This window comes from Prionailurus bengalensis, chromosome D4 (assembly GCF_016509475.1).
Source record: "Prionailurus bengalensis isolate Pbe53 chromosome D4, Fcat_Pben_1.1_paternal_pri, whole genome shotgun sequence".
Classification (NCBI taxonomy): Eukaryota; Metazoa; Chordata; class Mammalia; order Carnivora; family Felidae; genus Prionailurus; species Prionailurus bengalensis.
The window spans coordinates 71,905,253-71,925,689 of NC_057359.1; the positions used below are offsets into that span (position 1 = coordinate 71,905,253).

At 40.4% G+C, this 20,437-nt stretch overlaps 1 protein-coding gene across 6 annotated transcripts in view; it reads right to left on the reverse strand.

Moving 5' to 3' along the window:
* Window positions 1–618: 618 nt before the first annotated feature.
* Window positions 619–20,437, reverse strand: part of ECPAS (Ecm29 proteasome adaptor and scaffold) — a 108,799-nt gene continuing 88,980 nt past the window's right edge. For all 6 annotated transcript variants that reach the window (XM_043566675.1, XM_043566677.1, XM_043566674.1 and 3 more), the window contains 14 exons: window positions 19,579–19,644; window positions 18,086–18,175; window positions 16,941–17,007; window positions 16,024–16,115; window positions 15,877–15,943; window positions 15,449–15,640; window positions 14,644–14,852; window positions 13,793–13,836; window positions 13,504–13,696; window positions 10,381–10,519; window positions 8,324–8,429; window positions 7,786–7,874; window positions 5,071–5,142; window positions 619–3,752 (listed from right to left, as the gene is read on the reverse strand). In XM_043566675.1, the coding sequence (XP_043422610.1) occupies window positions 3,613–3,752; window positions 5,071–5,142; window positions 7,786–7,874; window positions 8,324–8,429; window positions 10,381–10,519; window positions 13,504–13,696; window positions 13,793–13,836; window positions 14,644–14,852; window positions 15,449–15,640; window positions 15,877–15,943; window positions 16,024–16,115; window positions 16,941–17,007; window positions 18,086–18,175; window positions 19,579–19,644 (1,566 nt within the window). In that variant the 3' untranslated portion in view covers window positions 619–3,612. The remainder of the gene's footprint in view (window positions 3,753–5,070; window positions 5,143–7,785; window positions 7,875–8,323; window positions 8,430–10,380; window positions 10,520–13,503; window positions 13,697–13,792; window positions 13,837–14,643; window positions 14,853–15,448; window positions 15,641–15,876; window positions 15,944–16,023; window positions 16,116–16,940; window positions 17,008–18,085; window positions 18,176–19,578; window positions 19,645–20,437) is intronic.

Genomic DNA, 20,437 nt, shown 5'->3' on the forward strand with positions numbered 1-20,437 from the left:
CTACAGATAAATTAAGGTCTCTCACCTTTTAGGCCTATCTGCCACAGCATAAAAATTTATTTGGCAGTTTAGGGTAGGCTGTGCCTGTACTTTGGACATTTTATGTCCACAACTATGTACATTAATCTTGGTCAAAGATCGCCTGGGTAGCTCAGTTGCTTAAGCGTCCAACCTCAGCTCAGTTCATGATCTCGCGGTTCGTGAGTTCAAGCCCTGCATCAGGCTCTGTGCTGACAGCTCAGAGCCTGCAGCCTGCTTTGGATTCTGTGTCTCCCTCTCTCTCTCTCTCTCTCAAAATAAACATTAAAAAATTAAAAAAAAAAAATCTTAGTCAAAAGATTGGTCTATTGCTTCTATGTGTTCATCTGAGATTACCTTGCTCAAAAAAATAATTATTTCAGTGATTATGTTTCTCCAAGTATTTGACTGCAGTTTTTCAGGTATCCTGCCTGCGTTTCTGCTTTGCCTTGGAACTTCCAGTTAAGCCAAAAATGTCTGCTTAGAAGTTGCTCAGGATATGGCAGGCAATGGAGCCTTTTCAGTTTTTAAAACGTAACTAGCCAATTCCCTGGAAGTTGAACTATTTTCCACGAGAACCAGTAAAAATTAATGCACTACTTCAAAAGAACTGATCATGCAGCTTTTATTTACCACGTATTATCTTCTTGGGCATGGGGAGAGTTTTCCTTTCAAATAAGACTATCACATGCTTAACTAGTTCAGCACAAATTGCAAAGGATTCTATGAAGACTTTGCATATAAAATACAAAAATCTGTTACATATACATCCATTTAACAACATTTGTACATTACAATGAGTGCCAATGTCAAAAGAACTCCCTGTACTTAACAAGCAGCATGAATATATTGTGGCGGCAGCCGGTGGAGACGCCCTGCAAAGGGCAAACAGTGTTCACACAGTGCAACCGCTACGAGAGCACAGATCAACAAGGTCACATCTTTTTTCTTTTTTCTTGTTAGTGCATACACAAGGAAAAGGTGGAAGGGGAAAGCAATGGGGATTCGGTGGCAGTCAGTTTTATTGGCAGGTACACTGCCACAGGCAGACACGCCAGCAGTTGCAAATTGGACACAAACATTAATTAAAGAAACTGCCGCTCTTTATCACCAAAAACACGATTTTATACTACTTTCATTGTTTTGATTTCCAATGGTCAAACTTCAGGTCCCTCCTTCTCACGTTATCAATAGAGTTGTGAAGCTCTAGCTAGTGCCCTAATTCCAGGAATAAGGAATTCAGTAATTAGACTCTAAAACAGCCACTTGTATGATCGGTAGCACTGAGTGTTCTCAGGGAAAAAAATAAAAAATCAGTTCCAGACAGCTTTGGAAAATGAGGGCCAAAGACATAACCATGCATGGGTCCTTTTGCCATTTGTTCACCAGAACCATCCCACAATTACAGACTAAGTTAGTAACCCTTTTAGGAGATATGTGCACCCGTGCACACCCAACACGAGCTGCACTGGGAGACCATGATTTCACATTACTAGTTGTGCAAATGACTTGGCTGGTTGAGATGAAGGCATTAAGAGTGTAAATTGGAACTGTGCTTATAGAAAGCGACAATAAATGAACTAAACAGCGCTGAGCGCAAAGGCTCAAGTGTCAGCACCACTCTCTCAGCACCATGGGAAATTCCCAACGGTAAATAACAAAAGGTTTAAAAAGCATACAATTTGATGAGGTATAACACTCCACATGGGCCGAGAGCACAATTCTTGCCCTTACACTCTTTCTGAAAACAGCCGACCTGTACTGCATTCTTGCCTTAGAGGCATGTCCCAGGTCCTGTAAATGAAAGAGGGCACTTAGCAGAGGGGGAAATACTGGTCTGGAAAAACACCAAATTCTATGAGGCCATATGCCTTCTGAAAAATATCCAAAGTTGATTTTCCGCCAAGTAAAAGCCATTCTTAAGTTGAAGTCCATGAGAAGCTCCTTACAATCCATAATGCTACTCAAACCCACAATTGTATTTAGTATCAGCTAAGAGGACGTTTTAATAATAAACACCTACATTTTCATTTGTAGACTCCCTTTCCAAATAGGAAGCAACTCCAAAACAGTACATCCAGCCAAGCCTAAGTACTATTTTCAGCTATGTTTTTCAAACTGTGAATTGCAACCCATTTGTAAGACAGGAAATGAATTTAGTGGGTCTGAAAAGAATCTAAAATGGTCGGGGGGGTGGGGGGCGGGGAGGAGGGATCAAAGTAGATCACACATAGTTAAGAGTATGTGTATTATTTCACAAAACATTTATTTGGGTTAAAGATTTTATATTGATTCATACACACATACACAATTCTGGGTCAAGATGTAAGAAGTTACTTTTATTATGGGTCACAGTCAATACAATGGCCTATAGAGACCACCAAAAATAACAACCATGGAGTTTCCACCTGGTCTTAATGTCAGTAAGCGGTCAGTATTGACTGTAACACCAATTTTGTGCTTGGAATCCAAGGTGAGCTAGAGTTCTCAGTTTACCATAAACACTTGTGTTAGACTTGGTTCTTCCCCTTACCCTATACCCTATGGCAGGGGTATGAGCAGAACAACAACAACAAAAGAAACCCTAGCTGCAATTGCTTACTTTCAGTGATAGGTTATTCCCAAATGGTTAATGAAGACGCTTGCCTTCTATTTCTAGAGTCATACTGTTAGTATAAGAATGGGCGGCAATTTATTAAGTTGTCTTTACAGTTTTGAGATTATAAATGGTCTAAAACAGAGCAGTCACGATTTTGTTGTTGGTTTTTGGCTTTTGCAAAATACGCAAACTACAGATACAGACAGAACAAGCAATCCTGTCCTAATCTCCTTTCACATGCCTGTAAAAGGGCGATCAGAATTATCACATGGAGAGCAAAGTCTCTCAGCCCATAAAGATGGTAACCAATCATTTTCTAAAAACCGATCATCTAAACAAATGACGAGACAACGTTCAGCCTCTGAATTCAAGAATCCAATAGTACTTAGATAACGGGTCGGTTCAGTTCTGGTTCAAGGACTATAGTATACACCTCATCTTGGGAGTTTCTTAGGCAGGCCAGGGGTAGCACTGATTGGCAGCAGCTTATAAAAGAAGTATACTGGGCAGGTCTTCAAACACCTGGGTCCCAGCCTTGGCACAGGCTTCAGATCAGAAGCTAAGTCATCTGCTAGCTTATTTCTTCAGGTGTAAAGCAAGGGGGCTAAAATAAGTGAATTACAGAGTCCCTTCCTGAAATAACCTTATTTAATTTGGATGCAGTTCCAAGATTCTTATCCAGCTTGCTCTGCAACTCTGCCTATTCCTTTAATTACAGCCTTAATTCTTTTCATAACTATTTCCATCAGTTTCACCTCTGACCACCTCTCAAACATCCAAGGTCCCATTAAGCTCACTCAGCCCAGACACTTTTAAAAATCAAGTAAAATAAAGCTAATAAGGAACAAAATTTAAGGCATTTTTTTTTTTATTTCAGCCAAGGAATGATGCATGCTACAGATTAATCTTTACTTTTACCCACTTGGTTTTTCAAAGAATACCACCATTTCAACCCCCAATGAACATGGCACTTGTTGCTTTCTTCCCCTTCTAATTTATTCCAGGTTTTCAAGTGTTTTCTTCAGTAATGATGCTTTCTCCTGCAGCTCAGGTCTGCTGTCCGTCTCCATAGTAGCTAAAGACTCGATTAGGAGCACTCTGCATTCTGATGTCAAACTTTCCCACTGTTTAGATTCTGAATGGAAAAAGAAGAATCTTTATAGAACAAGCAAGCAAAAAAACCCTCAAACTGTTCCTTCTGCTTTTCCTCCCCAGAGCGTATCCCCCAAATAAATGCAAAGCAACCCCCTGATGACAGTTTGACATATGATAACAGGTTCAATAGTAGTCTCAAAACCTAATTATTGACAATAACCCGAGAATATGTCAGAGCACTTCATCCTCTCCCCCCCCCCACACACTAGTGGAACAAAGAGGATCTAAGGATGCTGGAGGAAAGCGGGAAGTAGGAAGAATCAAGGCAAAGCACACAGTAACAAGCCACTTAACACAAAAGCCCTCTTTATAAAACACACTCGGTAAAAAAATCTTGAATAAACTTGACAATTACAAAGTCAGTCTGAACAGACTGACTTTCTTGAAGGCACCAGAGACCTATACACATACTGGAAATTTTAGAAACTCAGAAAGTATACCAGATCCTCAATCTTGTCTGTCAGGTTCTGCCACTTTCTAGTGACGTGGTTTCAAACAAGTTGTTTCACTGTTTAGCCTCGTTTTCCTCATCTAGAATTTATTTCTACACATCTGACTGTGAAAATTCAGTAATGTAAATAAGTTCCTAGCTCTTTTATTTCAACAAGGAAAAACAAGATTATGAGATGTGTAGCATTACTGAGTCTAAAAGGCCTGCTTCATGGAATCCTAGGAGGGGTGCTTTAATTGCTAGGCAGAGAGAGAGAAGAAATAGAAAATATTTAAGACTCTCGAGAAAACTGTTCCATCTTCTCCATTCTTAACCTACGGGGTTAAAAAAATGAAAAAAAAAAAAAAGAGAAAAAAGAAAAGAGGCCTCCTTTTGAAAAACCCCACTGGAGAAAATGCTAGTGGTTTTCTTTTACCACTGATACAACAGACCTTTAGAAGACATCTGCTTCTTGATAAAAGGTTTAAAAAAAAAGAAAAAAAAAGAAAAACGGGGAAAAAATAGGATTAAGAAAACTGCTATCAAATTTGATGACTCAACTGTTAAAGTATTTTCCCAACTCCACTCCCTAGTGCGTCACTGTTTCTTTGTGTATGTACAGAGAGGCCTCAAGATAGCTATGGCTTCATAATATATTAAAAGTATATAAAATAAAAGAGTACCAAATTTAAACACTTAATAAAATTTAAAGGTTTTAGCTTTGTATATTTGACTTACACGCACATGTATTAATTTGTATTTTAGATTATACACTTATTAAAAACAAAAACAGAAAAAAATTCCTAAACTATATGCCATAAAGTATCCTGCCTTTCTGATCCTCTGATCAGAACCATCAAGAGCTCACCTTCAAGTTTTTTAAGCAGTAATTCTATCACAGATAAAGCTTCCGTTCTCACAGATGAGTAGGTCTTATTTTCTAAGAAGAAAATCAGATAGTTCACGTTATTTGTTTTATATGCCTTACAAACAGAACCTTCAAGAGTAAATTAGTGTTACTGGAAGAAAGATATTCAGAAATTATAAATTCAGAGAAAGATATACCTGTTCTTAAGTAAGCTTCCTTTTGCTTATTATCATCAAATACTTAAAATATGCTACATGTCCGTATTTCTTACTTTAAAAAAAAAAAGCAAACTGTCAGCCAAATATACCAATGCCAGTATTTGAAGGACCCGTTTTAGAAATGAGAAATCAAACGACACTATCTCAAGAGTTGTCTTCACATGACACCTAAGAAAGGTATTTAGGTTTACATGATGAGTTCCTCATTTTATCAGAGAACATTAATAACCCAGAGGGTTAAGGACAATCAAGGACACCTGCGTCTTCACTGCCAGTTCCTTTTTTTTTTCTTCATTTTTTAATGTTTATTTATTTATTTTAGAGAGAGAGAGACAGCCTGTGTGCGTGCAAGTGGGGGAGGGGCAGAAAGAGAGGGAGAGAGAATCCTAAGCAGGCTCCACGCTATCAGTGCAGAGCCCAACTCAGGGCTTGAACTAATAAACCATGAGATCATGACCTCAGCCAGTATCCAGAGTCAGACGTTTAACTGACTGTGCCATCCCGGCGCCCCTTGGCTGCCAGTTCTTATTCAAAAGCATTCTACCTCCATGAACTGCAACTGAAACATGCTTCCCTGGTGTCTATTTTATTTATTTTTTTTTTTAAATTTTTTTTTTTAACGTTTTTTTTTTTTTAATTTATTTTTGGGACAGAGAGAGACAGAGCATGAACAGGGGAGGGGCAGAGAGAGAGGGAGACACAGAATCGGAAACAGGCTCCAGGCTCTGAGCCATCAGCCCAGAGCCCAATGCGGGGCTCGAACTCACGGACCGCGAGATCGTGACCTGGCTGAAGTCGGACGCTTAACCGACTGCGCCACCCAGGCGCCCCTGGTGTCTATTTTAGACACAGCATCTAGTTCAGGGTGATCCCGTCTACCAAAAAAATTAACAGACAACCAAGCCTGAGGCAAGGAAAGCACAAGATGAGCTTATAACATCCTTTTTTTTGCTACAAAGTACAGAGGTGCCTGAAAGGATGCTAGCGACCTGTCAGTAAGACCCAGGAGTCAGCTTAAAGAAGCCTCCACCAGCCAAATCTGGAACCATCTGAGTAAAAAAATTACTTAAGGAAAATAATTAATTATAAACCAATGGGGGGAAAAGGAAATCCACAAATCCGTACTGATGAGATAAATAAAGAGAGGGAGAGGTGGCATCTTGTTTATAAGAGGATGCCGATGGCCACATGGTAAACGTGAAGGAAGTGCCCCGAGGTAGAAAATCACCCTCGTAAACACTGGTTCAGGGAAAAACCCTTGATGCATGCTAAGTCCAAAGAGGATATTTTGAAGAGGGGTGGTTTATCTGCATGGTCTTAAAGTGTGTTCCCACGGGCTTATCAGACACAAGCGAGAAAAAGAGTAATGACACAATAAAGAATAAAGAAAAGTGAGTAGTACCCTGAGGAGGTGATCAAAACTAACATCACCAATCAGGGCAGATGAACACTGTGTGCCTCTGGAAGTGCGAGGATACATCACTCACAGAGTGTCCCAGCCAGGAATTCATAACCTGCATCTAGTCACCGGTAAACATGAAACACCAAGTGATAAACATTCTAGTTTTAAAAACGGGGGCGGGGGGAGACTTTTCTTCAAAATTATCAATGTCATATAAGATAAAGAAAGGCTGAGGAAGTGTTCCAGATTCAAGGAAACTAAAAAGACATGACAGCCAAGTTCAGTAAATGATCTTGGACTGGACTCCTTACTAATGGGAGGGGAGAAAGAACTTTGTTGAGGGCACCTGGGCGGCTCAGTCAGTTAAGCATCAGACTCGGTTTTGGCTCAGGTCATGATCTCACAGTTCGTGGGATCAATCTCTGCACTAACAGCATGGAGCCTGCTTGGGATTCTCTCTCCCTCTCCTTCTGCCCCTGCCCCATTTGCACACATGCACGCATGCTCTCTCTCTCTCACTCTCAAAATAAATAAATAAGAACATTAAGACAAAAAAAAGAGCATAGTAAAGTCAACTGGAAACCCTGAATATGAATGGTAAAAATCTGACTAAACTTACTGCATCAGTGTTACACTCCCTACAGCTGGTAACTGCACGTGTTACATCAAAGAGCACACGTGGCAAACTAAGGAGTAAAAGGGCACGATGTCAGCAACATACCGCCAATGGTTCAAGAAAAAACATAGGTACACAGAAGTACAAATGATGAAGTAAATGGGACAAAATATTAACAGGTGACCTTGCGTAAAGGATACACACGTATTATATGCACTATTTCTGCAACTTTTCTATAAGTTTGAAATTCTTTCCAAATAAAAGTTAAATAAAAATACTTATCACAAAGGTTCTCCTAACCTAGGGGTTAGTTCCAGAGTAACATGCCACAGTTTGGGGACACATGTCAAGTACATGAAGTATTACAGCAGCTGTTCTGTGAATGAGGCTCCTTGCACAAGGGAGGGAGTATCTGAAGCTCCACTCTCTGAGCTCTAAGGTTAGGACTCCTTATATCCACATCAGCTCACCACACTCACCTAAAGAATATGTGATTGATTTACAAGTTTCGAGAAGAATTTCAGCCAAAGCCTCAGGATCTGCATGTTCTTCTTCCAAAAGCATTAATCTGTACAATAAAAGCAAGATACAAGTGCCAGTTATTAAAGAAACATCCCCAAATTTCTCTGGCACAATTTCTATCTGCATGTTATCACTTTACAATGTCACTTCAGCTATTTGGTTTTAAAATTTGAAAGAATTCAGGGGCCCCTGGATGGCTCAGTCGGTTAGGCGTCCGACTTCAGCTCAGGTCATGATCTTACGGTCTGTGAGTTCGAGCCCCACATCAGGCTCTGTGCTGTCAATTCGGAGCCTGGAGGCTGCTTCGGATTCTGTGTCTCCCTGTCTGTCTGCCCCCTCCCCCACTCACACTCTGTCTGTCTCTATCAAAAAATGAATAAACGTTAAAAAAATTTAAAAAAATGAAATTTGAAAGAATTCCTTGATTAGATCTAAAACGCTGAGTGGATGTGGGAGGCAAAATAAATGACTAAACTGTGTGTGAAGCAGAATTACCCCTGAAAAAAGGCATTCATCGACTGTAGGACTCCGAGCTGCACCTTCCACGTGCTGAGTTTTAGCCGCTCACACATCAACTTGCACAGCTCCTGACGGTAACAACCTGGGGCAAACAGAACAAGACAAAGCGAGACAGAGAGTGCAGGAACAAGACACACAGTGAGAGAGGGACACACGAGGGACAGACAGAAACCGGAGCACACAAGGATAGGGAGGGTAGGAAAGAGGAAAAAATAAAACATATGCCTTTAAATTAAAGCCATGAAATCTCAAGAAACTTCAGCGTAACTTTGTGCCCAATTCCCAAATTTCCCAGACCAGAGACATCCCCCCATCCAGGGTCCTACGTAACTGCTCATAAATGTTCATTTTCAAGGCAATATCCTTCTCCAAGGAACTAACACAGAATCTTAACCACACTCCCTTTTCCTGTAAAATACCCTGAGTCACAGCCAAAGAAAGCAGAACTCTGGAGGCAGGGAACTCCTCTCTGGACACTCACAAGCTCCTGCATATTATAGGCTTATCAAGAGACAACAATGCTTTATTCCAACATGTTATGCCAACTGCACTTGTTATAATTACATCATTAATAATACGCTCAATGATGAAAAGGAGGATAAAACTCAACAAAGTAGTTATTTTTTAAATGCTGTCGAATTTAGTACGATTCACAAATGTAAAGATGCATGGGGATAAAAATCTAAAAGAATTCTGCACCTGACTTGTTTCCTAATAGACTATAATTTCTTTCTCCACCATAAACAAACATAAACCAGAAATTGTAGATGCTACATTATGAGTAAAATGTACATAAGAAGCCAATGTGGAACAATTAAATTCTCAGACCTTGGCCCTCTCCTCAATAACTAGCAAATGAATGTACATTCCATTGCCCTACACTATAATGTACTGCTTTGTGTGGGATCTTTTTTATAGAATTCCCTACTTTAATTTTTCCTATCTATCAAGCAAAAGTTAGGAGTCCAAATGGTGTCAAATGAAGTGGATTTTCACTGCAGCCCATAACATAAGATGAAGAAATAAGACTACTTAACAAATCTCTGTCTTATGGAAAATTCTTCCAATACATAGCAAATATGCTGTATGAAGGTCACACAAAGAACAGCCAAGGCTCAAAGACAATCTTAAGTCTGATTTTAGACATATGCAATCCTGAATAATCAACAATATTCTATACAGTATCCAAGATTATTAACATGTTCAGCAGGGTGCTCTGCAGGAACCAGCATAAGGCAAACTCAGGAGTACAGTGTCATCCCAAGAGGCCCTCTGAACTAACTGCAACTTAAATCAAGAGCAAAGGTTTAGTGGTTCTTTACTTAAACCTTTGGAAATATATATTCAATTTAAAAAATCTCTCAAAAAGTTCCAAGTTTCTCAGTGAAATACAGATTTCACCTGTTTATTGAAGATTTGGTAACAAGGCCGTTAGTTTTGAAGAAAACAGCTCACTAATAAATTCTATGGATTCCCCAGAAAAGAGCACCATAAAGAGTAACAATTCTTTTTATGGTCAAAATACATAAAATTTATCATGATTGTTATGGGCTGAATTGTGTCCCCCAAATTCATCAGTTCAAGTGCTAACCCCAAGTACCTCAGAATGTGACTGTACTGAAAGACAGGATCTTCAAAGGGGCCATTAGGGTGGGCCTCAATCCAGTCTGACTGGTGTCCTTATAAGAAGAGGTTAGGACACAGACACAGATGGTCATTTACAAGCCAAGGAGAGAGGGTACAGAAGAGCCCACACTGCCAACACCTCAGCCTTCCAGCCTCCAGGACTGGGAAAAAGTAATTTCCGTTGTTTAGTACGCCCAGTGTGTCTTACTGTGTCGTGGCGGGAGCCCTCGCAGACCTTACACGGGTGTCCACGAGACTGTTTGCGGAGGTAGGAGGACAGTTTACAGTGAATCCCTACTATGAATCAGGCTCCGCAAGCAACAACTACCAACTGCCACACAGAACATCCTCGTTCCCACCAAGTAACCTCTGGTTACAGCACTTCACACGCAGATTCCAGTGCTTACGCTGGGTCTCCACGTTCCGGGGCCAGGCTTTGCCCAGGCTCTCAAAGGCTCCTAGCAGACATTCCAGCTGGAGCTCCTTCTCCTTCTCATTCTCATCTTCGTTTTTGGTTGTCCGAATGCCAGTGCTCTCAGGTGAGTTCTAGGATATAAGAAAGCAAATTTTAATTTTTTTCCTTCTGAGTTACAGGTGTACTACAAAAACAACCAGGGTACCAGAGTAGGAAATGTTAACTGAGAATTAAATGCTAAATTCTCTATCATGAGTCTTCCTTTTTGAAAAAAGAATTTGTTACAGAAATACTACACCTCTGTAATAAATTTGGAAAATCCTTTAAAGCAATCTGTAAGAAAAGGTGAAAAATATGCTGTATATGTAGCTTTGTTTGTTTTTATGTAGGCTCCACGCTGGGCATGCAGGCTTGAACTCACGACCCTGAGATCAAGACCTGAGCTGAGATCAAGAGTCAGACTTCCAACTTTGGCTCAGGTCATGATCTCACGGTTCATGAGTTCAAGCCCTGCGTCAGGCTCTGTGCTGACAGCTTAGAGCCTGGAGCCTGCTTCAGATTCTGTGTCTCCCTCTCTCTCTGTCCCTCCCCTGCTCGCACATTGTCCCTCTCTCCCTCTCTCCCTCTCTCTCAAAAATAAATAATATGAAACATAAAAACAAAAAAGATTAAAAAAAAAAGGAGAGAGACACATGGGGCACCTGGGTGGCTCAGTCAGCTAAACATCCAACGCTTGATTTCCAGTTAGGCCATGATCTCACGGTCATGAGATCAAGCTCCCTATCTGGGCTCTGCACTGACAGCAGGGAGCCTGCTTGGGATTCTCTCTCTCCCTCCCTCTGCCCCTCCCCTGCGTGCGTGCGTGCGCATGCTCACATACTCTCTCTCAAATAAACTGTAAAAAAACAAAAAAAAACAAAAAAACAAAAAAGGGCACCTGGGTGGCTCAGTCAGTTAAGCATCTGACTCTGGCTCAGGTCATGATGTCACGGTTCGTGAGTTCAAGCCCCACTTTGGGTGAGCATGATCCCCACCTTCAGGTAAGCTCAAGCCTTACTTCGGGTGAACCCCACTTCTCTCTGTCCCTCATAGGATTCTCTCTTTTTCTGCCTCTCGCTCACTTGCACCCTCTCTCTCTCAAAAACAAAAAAGAAAAAAGAAAAAGACTCAGATGCTTAACTGACTGAGCCACCTAGGCACCCCTGTATATGTAGTATTTTAAGCATAATACAAAAAGATTTGCATTTGAGTCATGGGATTAAAAATGGAAGAACCTGGTAATCATCTAAATCCAAACTCTTTCTTAATAAGAAAGGGAAACAAGCTGAGAGGTGACTCATGCAGCTAGCTGGTGAAATAATGTATTTAAAACACAGTCTCCTAAATCCATGTATATCCATATATCAGTATATAACAGAAATTATCTAAACTACTTTTTGTTAAAAGAAAACCAACGAGCAGCAACACAAGAAATACAAATCCTATTTAAAACATTTCATGTTTCTTAAAAAAATGATAAGCCGTAACTTTTTTCTCTCTGAACCAGTGTCCAATCTCCAAAAATGAGTACTTCATTTTCCAAATGACACCTAAGTCTTTTTTATCAAAGTCCCCTCAATATACAGTAGAGACAAATAACAGAGACACCCTGAGGGGGCGCCTGGGTGGCTCAGTCAATTAAGTGTCTGACTTCAGCTCAGGACATGATCTCACGGCTTGTGGGTTCCAGCCCTGTGTCAGGCTGTGTGCTGACGGCTTGGAGCCTGCAGCCTGCTTCAGATCCTGTGTTTCCCTCTCTCTCCACCCCTCCCCCATTCTCACTCTGTCTCTCTCTCAGAAATAAACAAACACTGGGGCGCCTGGGTGGCTCAGTCAGTTAAGTGTCCAACTTCAGCTCAGGTCATGATCTCGGGGTTTGTGAGTTCGAGCCCTGCATTGGGCTCTGAGCTGACAGCTCGGAGCCTGGAGCCTGCTTCAGATCCTGTGCCCCCCACTCTCTCTGCCCCTCCCCCGTTCACACTTGTCTCTGTCAAAAATGAGTAAACGTTAAAAAATTTTTTTTAAAAACATTAAAAAATTAAAACAACAGTGACACACTGACCTCCCTGTCTTCATTCTAGGATGACTAGGATGGCTTCTGCACACACTTAAAAGGCAAAAGCACATCACCACTATGTTAGAGACTGTCCATTCGCTCCAACATTCACTCCTGCCAACTCACTGTTCCCATAGCCATGAGTTTCTCAGCTTGCGGGTTGAAATCCCTGCAATAAACTGCTTTCTGCTCTGTTTAAAAAACAAAATAAAACACACACTCTCCCCTTCTCCCATGAAGGGCAAATGGATGCCTAGAAGACTACCTTTCCTAGCCTCTGTTGCAGCCAGGTGTGGCCACCTAGCTAAGTACCAGGAAATACAAGTCAAAGTGCCACAAAGTGTCCAAGAACTCTCCTTGAGAGAAGAATGGCCATGCCTACTTGGATCCTGCATCATTTCCTCATCTCCTCTGCCACCACCCGCCTGGAAGGCAGTTACACCTGCACACTGTAGGGAAGGCAGAGCTCACAGCATAATCAGCCAGAATGCCTAGCCTCCTAGGTGACAGAAAAGCATCTATCTTGTTTGAGGCCATGATATTGCGGCATTTTCTGCTATTTGCAGTTACACTAATCCTAATAAAATATGTAAACAGGGTGCGTGGAAAATCTTCCTTTCTTTCCCTTCTTTTTAAATTTTTTAAGTTTTTAAGTTTCAAAATTTAAAAAATTTTTCTTTTTAATCTTTTTAAATTTAGTTTTTATAAACTAGACCAGAGTGGGGGCACCTGGGTAGCCCAGTCAGTTAAGCGTCCAACTTCAGCTCAGGACATGATCTCGTAGTTCGTGGGTTTGAGCCCCACATCAGGCTCTGTGATGACAGCTCAGAGCCTGGAGCCTGCTCTGGATTCTGTGCCTCTCTCTCTGTCTCTGCCCCTCCGCTAGTCACATTCTTTCTCTCAATAATAAATAAATGTTAAAAAATAAATTTAAAAATAAATAATAAATAATAAATAATAAATAATAAATAAAATAAAATAAAATAAAATAAACCAGAAGGGTTTACAGGTGGTGGTTACCTTCTTGATGAGAGGTATGACAATGTCCGAAAACTCCTGGAATCTGTCTTCTTTGGTGGCCTTTAAGACATCCGCCGCACAGTTGATTGCTACGATCTTATATTTAAGATTCTCTTTGCAACACTCCTTCAGAACAGCCTGGAGAATTTCATTTGTGCTGGGCTGATTGGGCACAGGCTTTTCCAGCTGTGCACTAGAGGATCCACACAAAAGAATCAGGACAGTTAGTAAGGAATGCAGCTCTCGGGTTCTGTTTAAGAAATGGCATCGTCACTGGAAAAACATTTACCTGCATGCTGTCACCACACAGGCAATGGCTTTCAAAAGCTCTTCCTAAAGGGTTGAAAGATGAGGGAATACTGTTAAGCACATGTGTGTTACTGACATTCTATATACGATGACTGCATTACCTGAGGAGTATTTAATAACTTAGCCAGAGTCATAGTATCTTTAACACACTTTACTATTTAACAAGCACATCCACAGAGTTTTACTACAAACCACAGAGGGAGGACAAGTGTCTTCATCTCCACTTTAGAAAGCCTAGAGACCTGACTTGTCCAAGGTCAATCACAGAAGTCCCAGTCCAGCACTTCTTCTACAGTACTGTGTTGGCCGCCACTGACTGTGACCACAGCAAGTAGATTGTTACATGCTGCCACATGTCATGTTCCCCGCTGAGTGTTCACTCTAAGTAATCTACTATCACCCATGTGTATGAAGTGACTAATTCACAGGCCTCGCCGATGGGCACCCTCAGCTCCAGGTTTAGGCACAGCTTGCTTTCTACTCAATTTCACGTGTGCCAAATCCTGATCTGTTCACGAGGTCACCAGGTATGAAACAGCCAACCAGGTGATTTAAGACTTCTCTTGGAAAGCTAAACATGATAGATAAAAATCAATCTCCAGCATTACTATGCAGTATTCAAAAACATGTGGGTTACACTTTCATGAAACATCATATTTAATCAGGCCAAGTTTACACAGAGCTTCCCACTGGCTAGAAAAGCTGGTTCAGATAAAACAATCCACCTGACATCCCACAAAAGCAGATGCTAATTTTTATGGAAAATGAAAGATGAAATCATAATCCTTTAAGGATACCTTCAATTTAACTGGGCATGAATGGTTCCTTTACCTTTCCTGCCCATGTTCTTCCAGCCAGGCCTTGCAGTAACGCGGCCAGTATCATTCCCAGATATGGAGGTACTAGGGAGCTGGTCTGTTTTGCAATTGATGCCATGGCAATTGCACCCTGGGCTTTCATTTTCCAGGACTGGGACTGCAAAGCCTTCTGGGTAATGGTAATCAACTCTTGCAGGTATAACCGAATGCCACCAAAGGAACCTAGGTTATGAAAAGCAAAATTAGAGCAACTTTTAAATGACAAAAAAAAAAAAAAATCAACTTTTTTCTAAGTCTGAAAAAGAAAAAGGCAATGACCATCAGCAATAAATGTTCTCAACAGTTACATCATACCACTCTCTGAAAGAGAAAGAGGGGAGTGTTGGAGTGTTGTGATATACCTTTATAACAGTAAGACTTTATAAACCTGAATATGCCCACAGGAGGGTGTCATGCAAATGGTCACCATCCATTTGTACACGTGAAGGTGAAGTACAGAATGAAGAAGCATTACTCTGAAATAATACACTAAGGCAACATAAAATCACCATTCACTCCCAACTCAAATAGGTACAGCTCTACTTTGCTTGGGCAGAGTTCTGTTCTGTTACGTGGGCAGCAATGAGGGCAGAGAGCAAAGAGGTCTGAGGGCCAACCTTGAGAACGTAGCAATTTGGACAGGTTTAAAACCAAATGGGACACATGATGTTAAAGTCCTGGGAAAGTAACTACAAGAGTTTATAGATGAAAAGTAAGAGTAAAAACCCCAGCTGTGGTTTTTAAGAAACAGGTTTAATTCACAGGCACTGTTTACTAACCAGGTACATTTTCCTGCCACACTTCAGTCCATAAGTTACACTCTTCCTTCTCTGCTTTCTCCTCATCAGTAATTTCATGCATGCCCAAAAATGCCAAAGGCAGAACTTCTTTGGCATGGTTCTTCAATACATCCGGGCTGTATCGTCCAATAGCATGAACAGTCAAAGCACAAGAGGTCTTGTAGATGGGTTCTAAAGAGGAGCAGAAACACCATAATCTTCATCATGCTTGCTGCTGTCAGTCAGGGTGACTGATCTCAACAGACTACTAGCTCAGCTTGCACCGTGGCAAAACAAATCCGTAAAACCAGTCAGAAATGTTCCTAAGCAAAGCGCATAATATCAGAGGGCAAGACCTGATTTGTACTGTGTTCCTAGATTGCTAACATCTAAGTTAAAAATAGTAGAGAAGAGGAAAAGAAAGGTACCTTCTTTCTCCATGTACCAGCCATTGAGTTTCTGTAGGAGTTTCTCAGTGCTGCTATCCCGTGAAGTCTGAGAGAGAAAGCAACCCTATTTATTCCTTTATAATTACCAAAGTATAATTACTTAATTAAATACAAAATTCAACTCACCCGAACTAAATGGCCCATGGCAAATGCACAAGATTTCTGAATTACACTGTTCCGATCTGTCAGGCCACTAAGCAAAGCACTCATAAGTTTACCTATCAGAAGTAACGGAGAAACACATGACACTTATTTACCTATCAGAAACAACAAGGAAAAACGTTCTGCTCTGTTCCCAGGACAAAAACAAACTTAATCCTGTAATTAGTATCTGATTTATTCCACACTAGTTTGGAACCCAAGTATGTTACAATTGTACTATCCACTTGTTTCCTTTGCCTGATATAAAATTAAACAATCTGTGTCTAGAATACTGTAGGAAACGTTGCAAAAATGAGAGCTAGGTACTATAAAGTTCATTTGCCCCATGTAGAAGGCAATCTAAGAAGAGAAAAAAGCTAACATAAAATTAGGCATAAAAAGGGGCACCTTGGTTAGTCAGTTAAGCGTCTGACTCTTGATTTCAGCTCAGGTCATGATCTCATGGTTCATAAGTTCCAGCCCCACATCAGGCTCCACGCTGACAACGTGGAGCCTGCTTAGGAGTCTCTCTCTCTCTCCCTCTATCTCTGCCCCTCTCCTGCTGTTCTCTCCCTCTCTCTCTCTCTCTCTCTCTCAAAATAAACAAACTTTAAAAAAAAAATAGACGTAAGTGGTAAACAAATCCTACAAAATGGCAGATACTTTCACCTCCTTATACCAGTAAGAATTGATCCAATACTTATAAAACAGTGAACACCAACTAAACTTGATCATCCTTGCACCTTGTTGCAAACAAAGAAACAAAGGCAGAAAGGGGGGGTCAAAGGGAGAAAAACCATACAGAAGATCACAAGCGTGTCTGAATAATTTTTTTTAAAAACCTTGTCACACAAGACATGGCCATACCAAAATGTCACCACACAAGGTTTTGACAAACTCACCTGAGTAAGGTGTTAGGTCCTGGGGACACTGAGTAGTTAATGACACAATGACACTGGCACAGCCTCCCTACAGGGTTACAAAGGCAAAGGTCTAAATTTGATGGTCACAATGTTCTTTCTTTCAAACCCTTTGTCTTAGGTGTCAATGATTTAAAGATGAGAAATATATGAAGCCTAACAGCCCCTGCAGGATTCAATCTGGAAAGAGGAAGGTCCTTATTTTAAATTAGCAATGCAAAGATCTTTTTCAAGGCTTTCAGTAGGAAGATGTGTGTTCTCACATACATTGCAAGAAAGAAAGAAAACTGGTACAGTCTTTCAGGAGGGGTAACATGTCCTCTTGGCCACCCTGGTTCTAACATTTTCAGTTCTAAGAATTTAACCAAAGGAAATAGCTTCAGATGTGTCCAAAGACATTCATCACAGTGCTTTGTTTAATATCAAAAAGGCTGAAATCAGATGTTCCTTGAGGGACTGAAGTAGATGATGCTACAGCCACACAACAGAGTACCCTATGGTCATTAAAGAGGATGCTATAGAAGACACAGGCCCGGAAAAGAGAGTGGAAGAAAACACTGTGAAACATTAACAGCAATCACCTCTGCATGTAAACTTAGTGGACAATCTTTAACTTCCTCCTGATCTATAAATGGTAAAATTTTTAAATGCAAGCAGTATTACTTTTGCCAGGAGAAAAAAAAATCTGAATTGTTTGTTTTGAAAGTGTGGGGACTGGGTCTGATCCTTGAAAGATCTTAAACAGGAAGACATTTTTCTAACCAGACACCTGCTGGCCCCTGTGAAAATACTAATCACCACCTAAAACCACCGTGCCTTGATATCTAGAAGCATTTCCATTAATAACTGATCATGATGAGGACCCAGAGAGCATGTACATGGCAACCAGGGAACAGAAATGATTCCACTAAAAAAAGCAAGATACAATTTACTGAATAAGGCACATGTTTTATATTCTGAGTTACAGGTTTTAACTTATTAGTGCAACCATAGAAACAAAATAGTTAATATAAGATATTATTAAGTGTTACAGAGAACTATAAATTTCAGTATGATAGCTGTTACATTTTTGTGGCCTAAACTAATGAAGATGAAAATTCCTCTTGTGAAAAAATACACTTACTTACCTTAGTTCCGAGACCCACACCACTTCTGATCAATTCACATAATCTAGGAACTAGCTCACCCAGCACCGACACATCAAGATACTGCAGGCACTTTGGGAAAAGAATAAACACAAAGTTAACCTCAGAAAATGATGAAGTCAATATCACATCAATTAAAACTGCCATGTCAAATATGTTACCCGCTGGATTTGACATGAAGTTGAAAATTGCTGGTTTGATTTTGCACTGATTTCAACATAAAAACCACCACTGTACTACAAGCAGAAAAACCATTTACCAGTGGGTCAACAATAAAAACAAAACAAGAGGCACCTAGGTGGCTACGTCGGTTGAGCGTTCAGCTCTTGATCTCGGCTCAGGTCATGATCTTGCTGTTGGTGAGACCGACCCCCACATCAGGCTCTGCACTGACAGGGCAGAGCCTGCTTGAGATTTTCTCTCTCCCTCTCTCTGCCCCTCCCCCGGCTCAGGGGCTCTCACAAAATAAATAAACTTTAAAAAAAATAATAAATGTTTAAAAAAATAAAAATAAAAGCAAAACAAAAATAACAAAAAAACATTTACTTACTACAGGAGAAAATGAATCATGATTACCCAAAAAGAAAGGATTTCTCTGGGCCTATCTTCCTCTTTCCCAATTCATGTTCAGTGTAAAACACATGAATTGGCTTCAGGGGGCCTGCCCAACCAAACCATCTTATTAAAGTCAACTTCTTAGGTAAATACTATGTTTTAAAAATGCAATGACACACATTCTATTATAAATGAGCATATCTGTAAGGTATTTGCTAACCGTTTCTATTTATTTAAGATTTCTTTTCCCCTCAATAATCCAATTAAGACATAATATCCTTAGACCAAAATTTGGTGATAGTCCCCCCATAAGCACTAAAGAATATCTTCTTCTCTTGTCCAGCCTTGCACTCTGCTTAGCAAAACAACTTCCAGTAGCTCACAATTTGTCAGTTAAGCACTCCAGTGTATGCATAGCAGAGCTGGCTCTAGACTTTAGTGACCCCTAATCCCAGACTCTAGGACCTTTAGAATTTAGAACCTCAGTGCCAAGCAGCTCTTTTCTGCAAATCCCTTTCCACGACCAAAACATTTCAGCACTGCTTCAGTTCTCTTTCCCTCTCTTTCATGCCGCCTACCTTTACTGAACCTCCAGCTTACACCTTCCTAGGTCCTCCCAAGGACAATGCTCAGGCAGAGACAACTATCTGAATCTTTCTAAACAGGCAGGCCAAAAGAAATACACATTTGAGGGATCTTTTAATATAACACAAATCTGAACTAATGGACGTTGGTATTTAGAAAATGATTTATTCCATTTAGCAATCTAGAAGAAGAAGAAAAAACTATACTAAGAAAAAGCTAGAGTCACAATAGGTGCTTGACTCACCCCTTAAATCTCTACATCACTTGATGGACCCTGAAGACTGAAAAATTACACTCTAAGGTAGCCAAACATTGCTATTACATTAAGCACTGACCATGTTGATTGTTTCCATCATGGGAGAGGATTTGGCAGCACTAAGTCGAGCACTATCCATCGCAGCCTGAGAACACAAATTCAAGTCACTCAGCACATACAATTAATTAAGAAGAACCCCTACACACACACATACACCCATAAAAGGGCTTTGTTTCTAGAGGAAATTTTCAAAAAAATAATATATAAAGGAACAGGCACAACCTTTGATGCTGCATAATCTGACAAAAATCTGCAATCACCTCACTATAAAATATGACACACACATTAAAAAGAACGAAGTAGCTCTATCTACAGATATGGTGTATTGTCAGTAACAAAAAGAAAGTTGTAGAACAACATTCATCGTCTATTTTCAAATTCGTGTGCTTGTTTGTGTTTGTAGGCTATGACTACAAAGGAATTTCAAAACAGACCCAGGAAACCACTGAGAGTGGGTACCCTCAGGAAGTGATACTATACCAGCAAGGGAGAGGGGGCTCCTAGGGGATTACTGTCTACCCTTCTGCATTATTTTTTCACAGCAAATGTTTCACCTACAATTTTTAAAAAACTTTGATCAGTCTAGGCACCTACAGTATATCTGAAGAGCAGAATAATTTTGGACTATGCCCAAGTCTAGATACAAATCCTCTGTTCTTATAAGGGCAGGAGTGGTCCACAGAAGGACTCTGAAGGTGTGGAACCCACCCCTTAAAAAAAAAAAAAAATGAAACATGTACAAAAAACTGTGTTATATAAACATAAATCCATTTTTTAATGGAAGTACTAGCTTTCATCCAATTCACAAAATAGTACATGAGCACTCCTCATACACCCTCCCACCCCTCCAAAAAACACACTGCATGTAGTCACAGGAG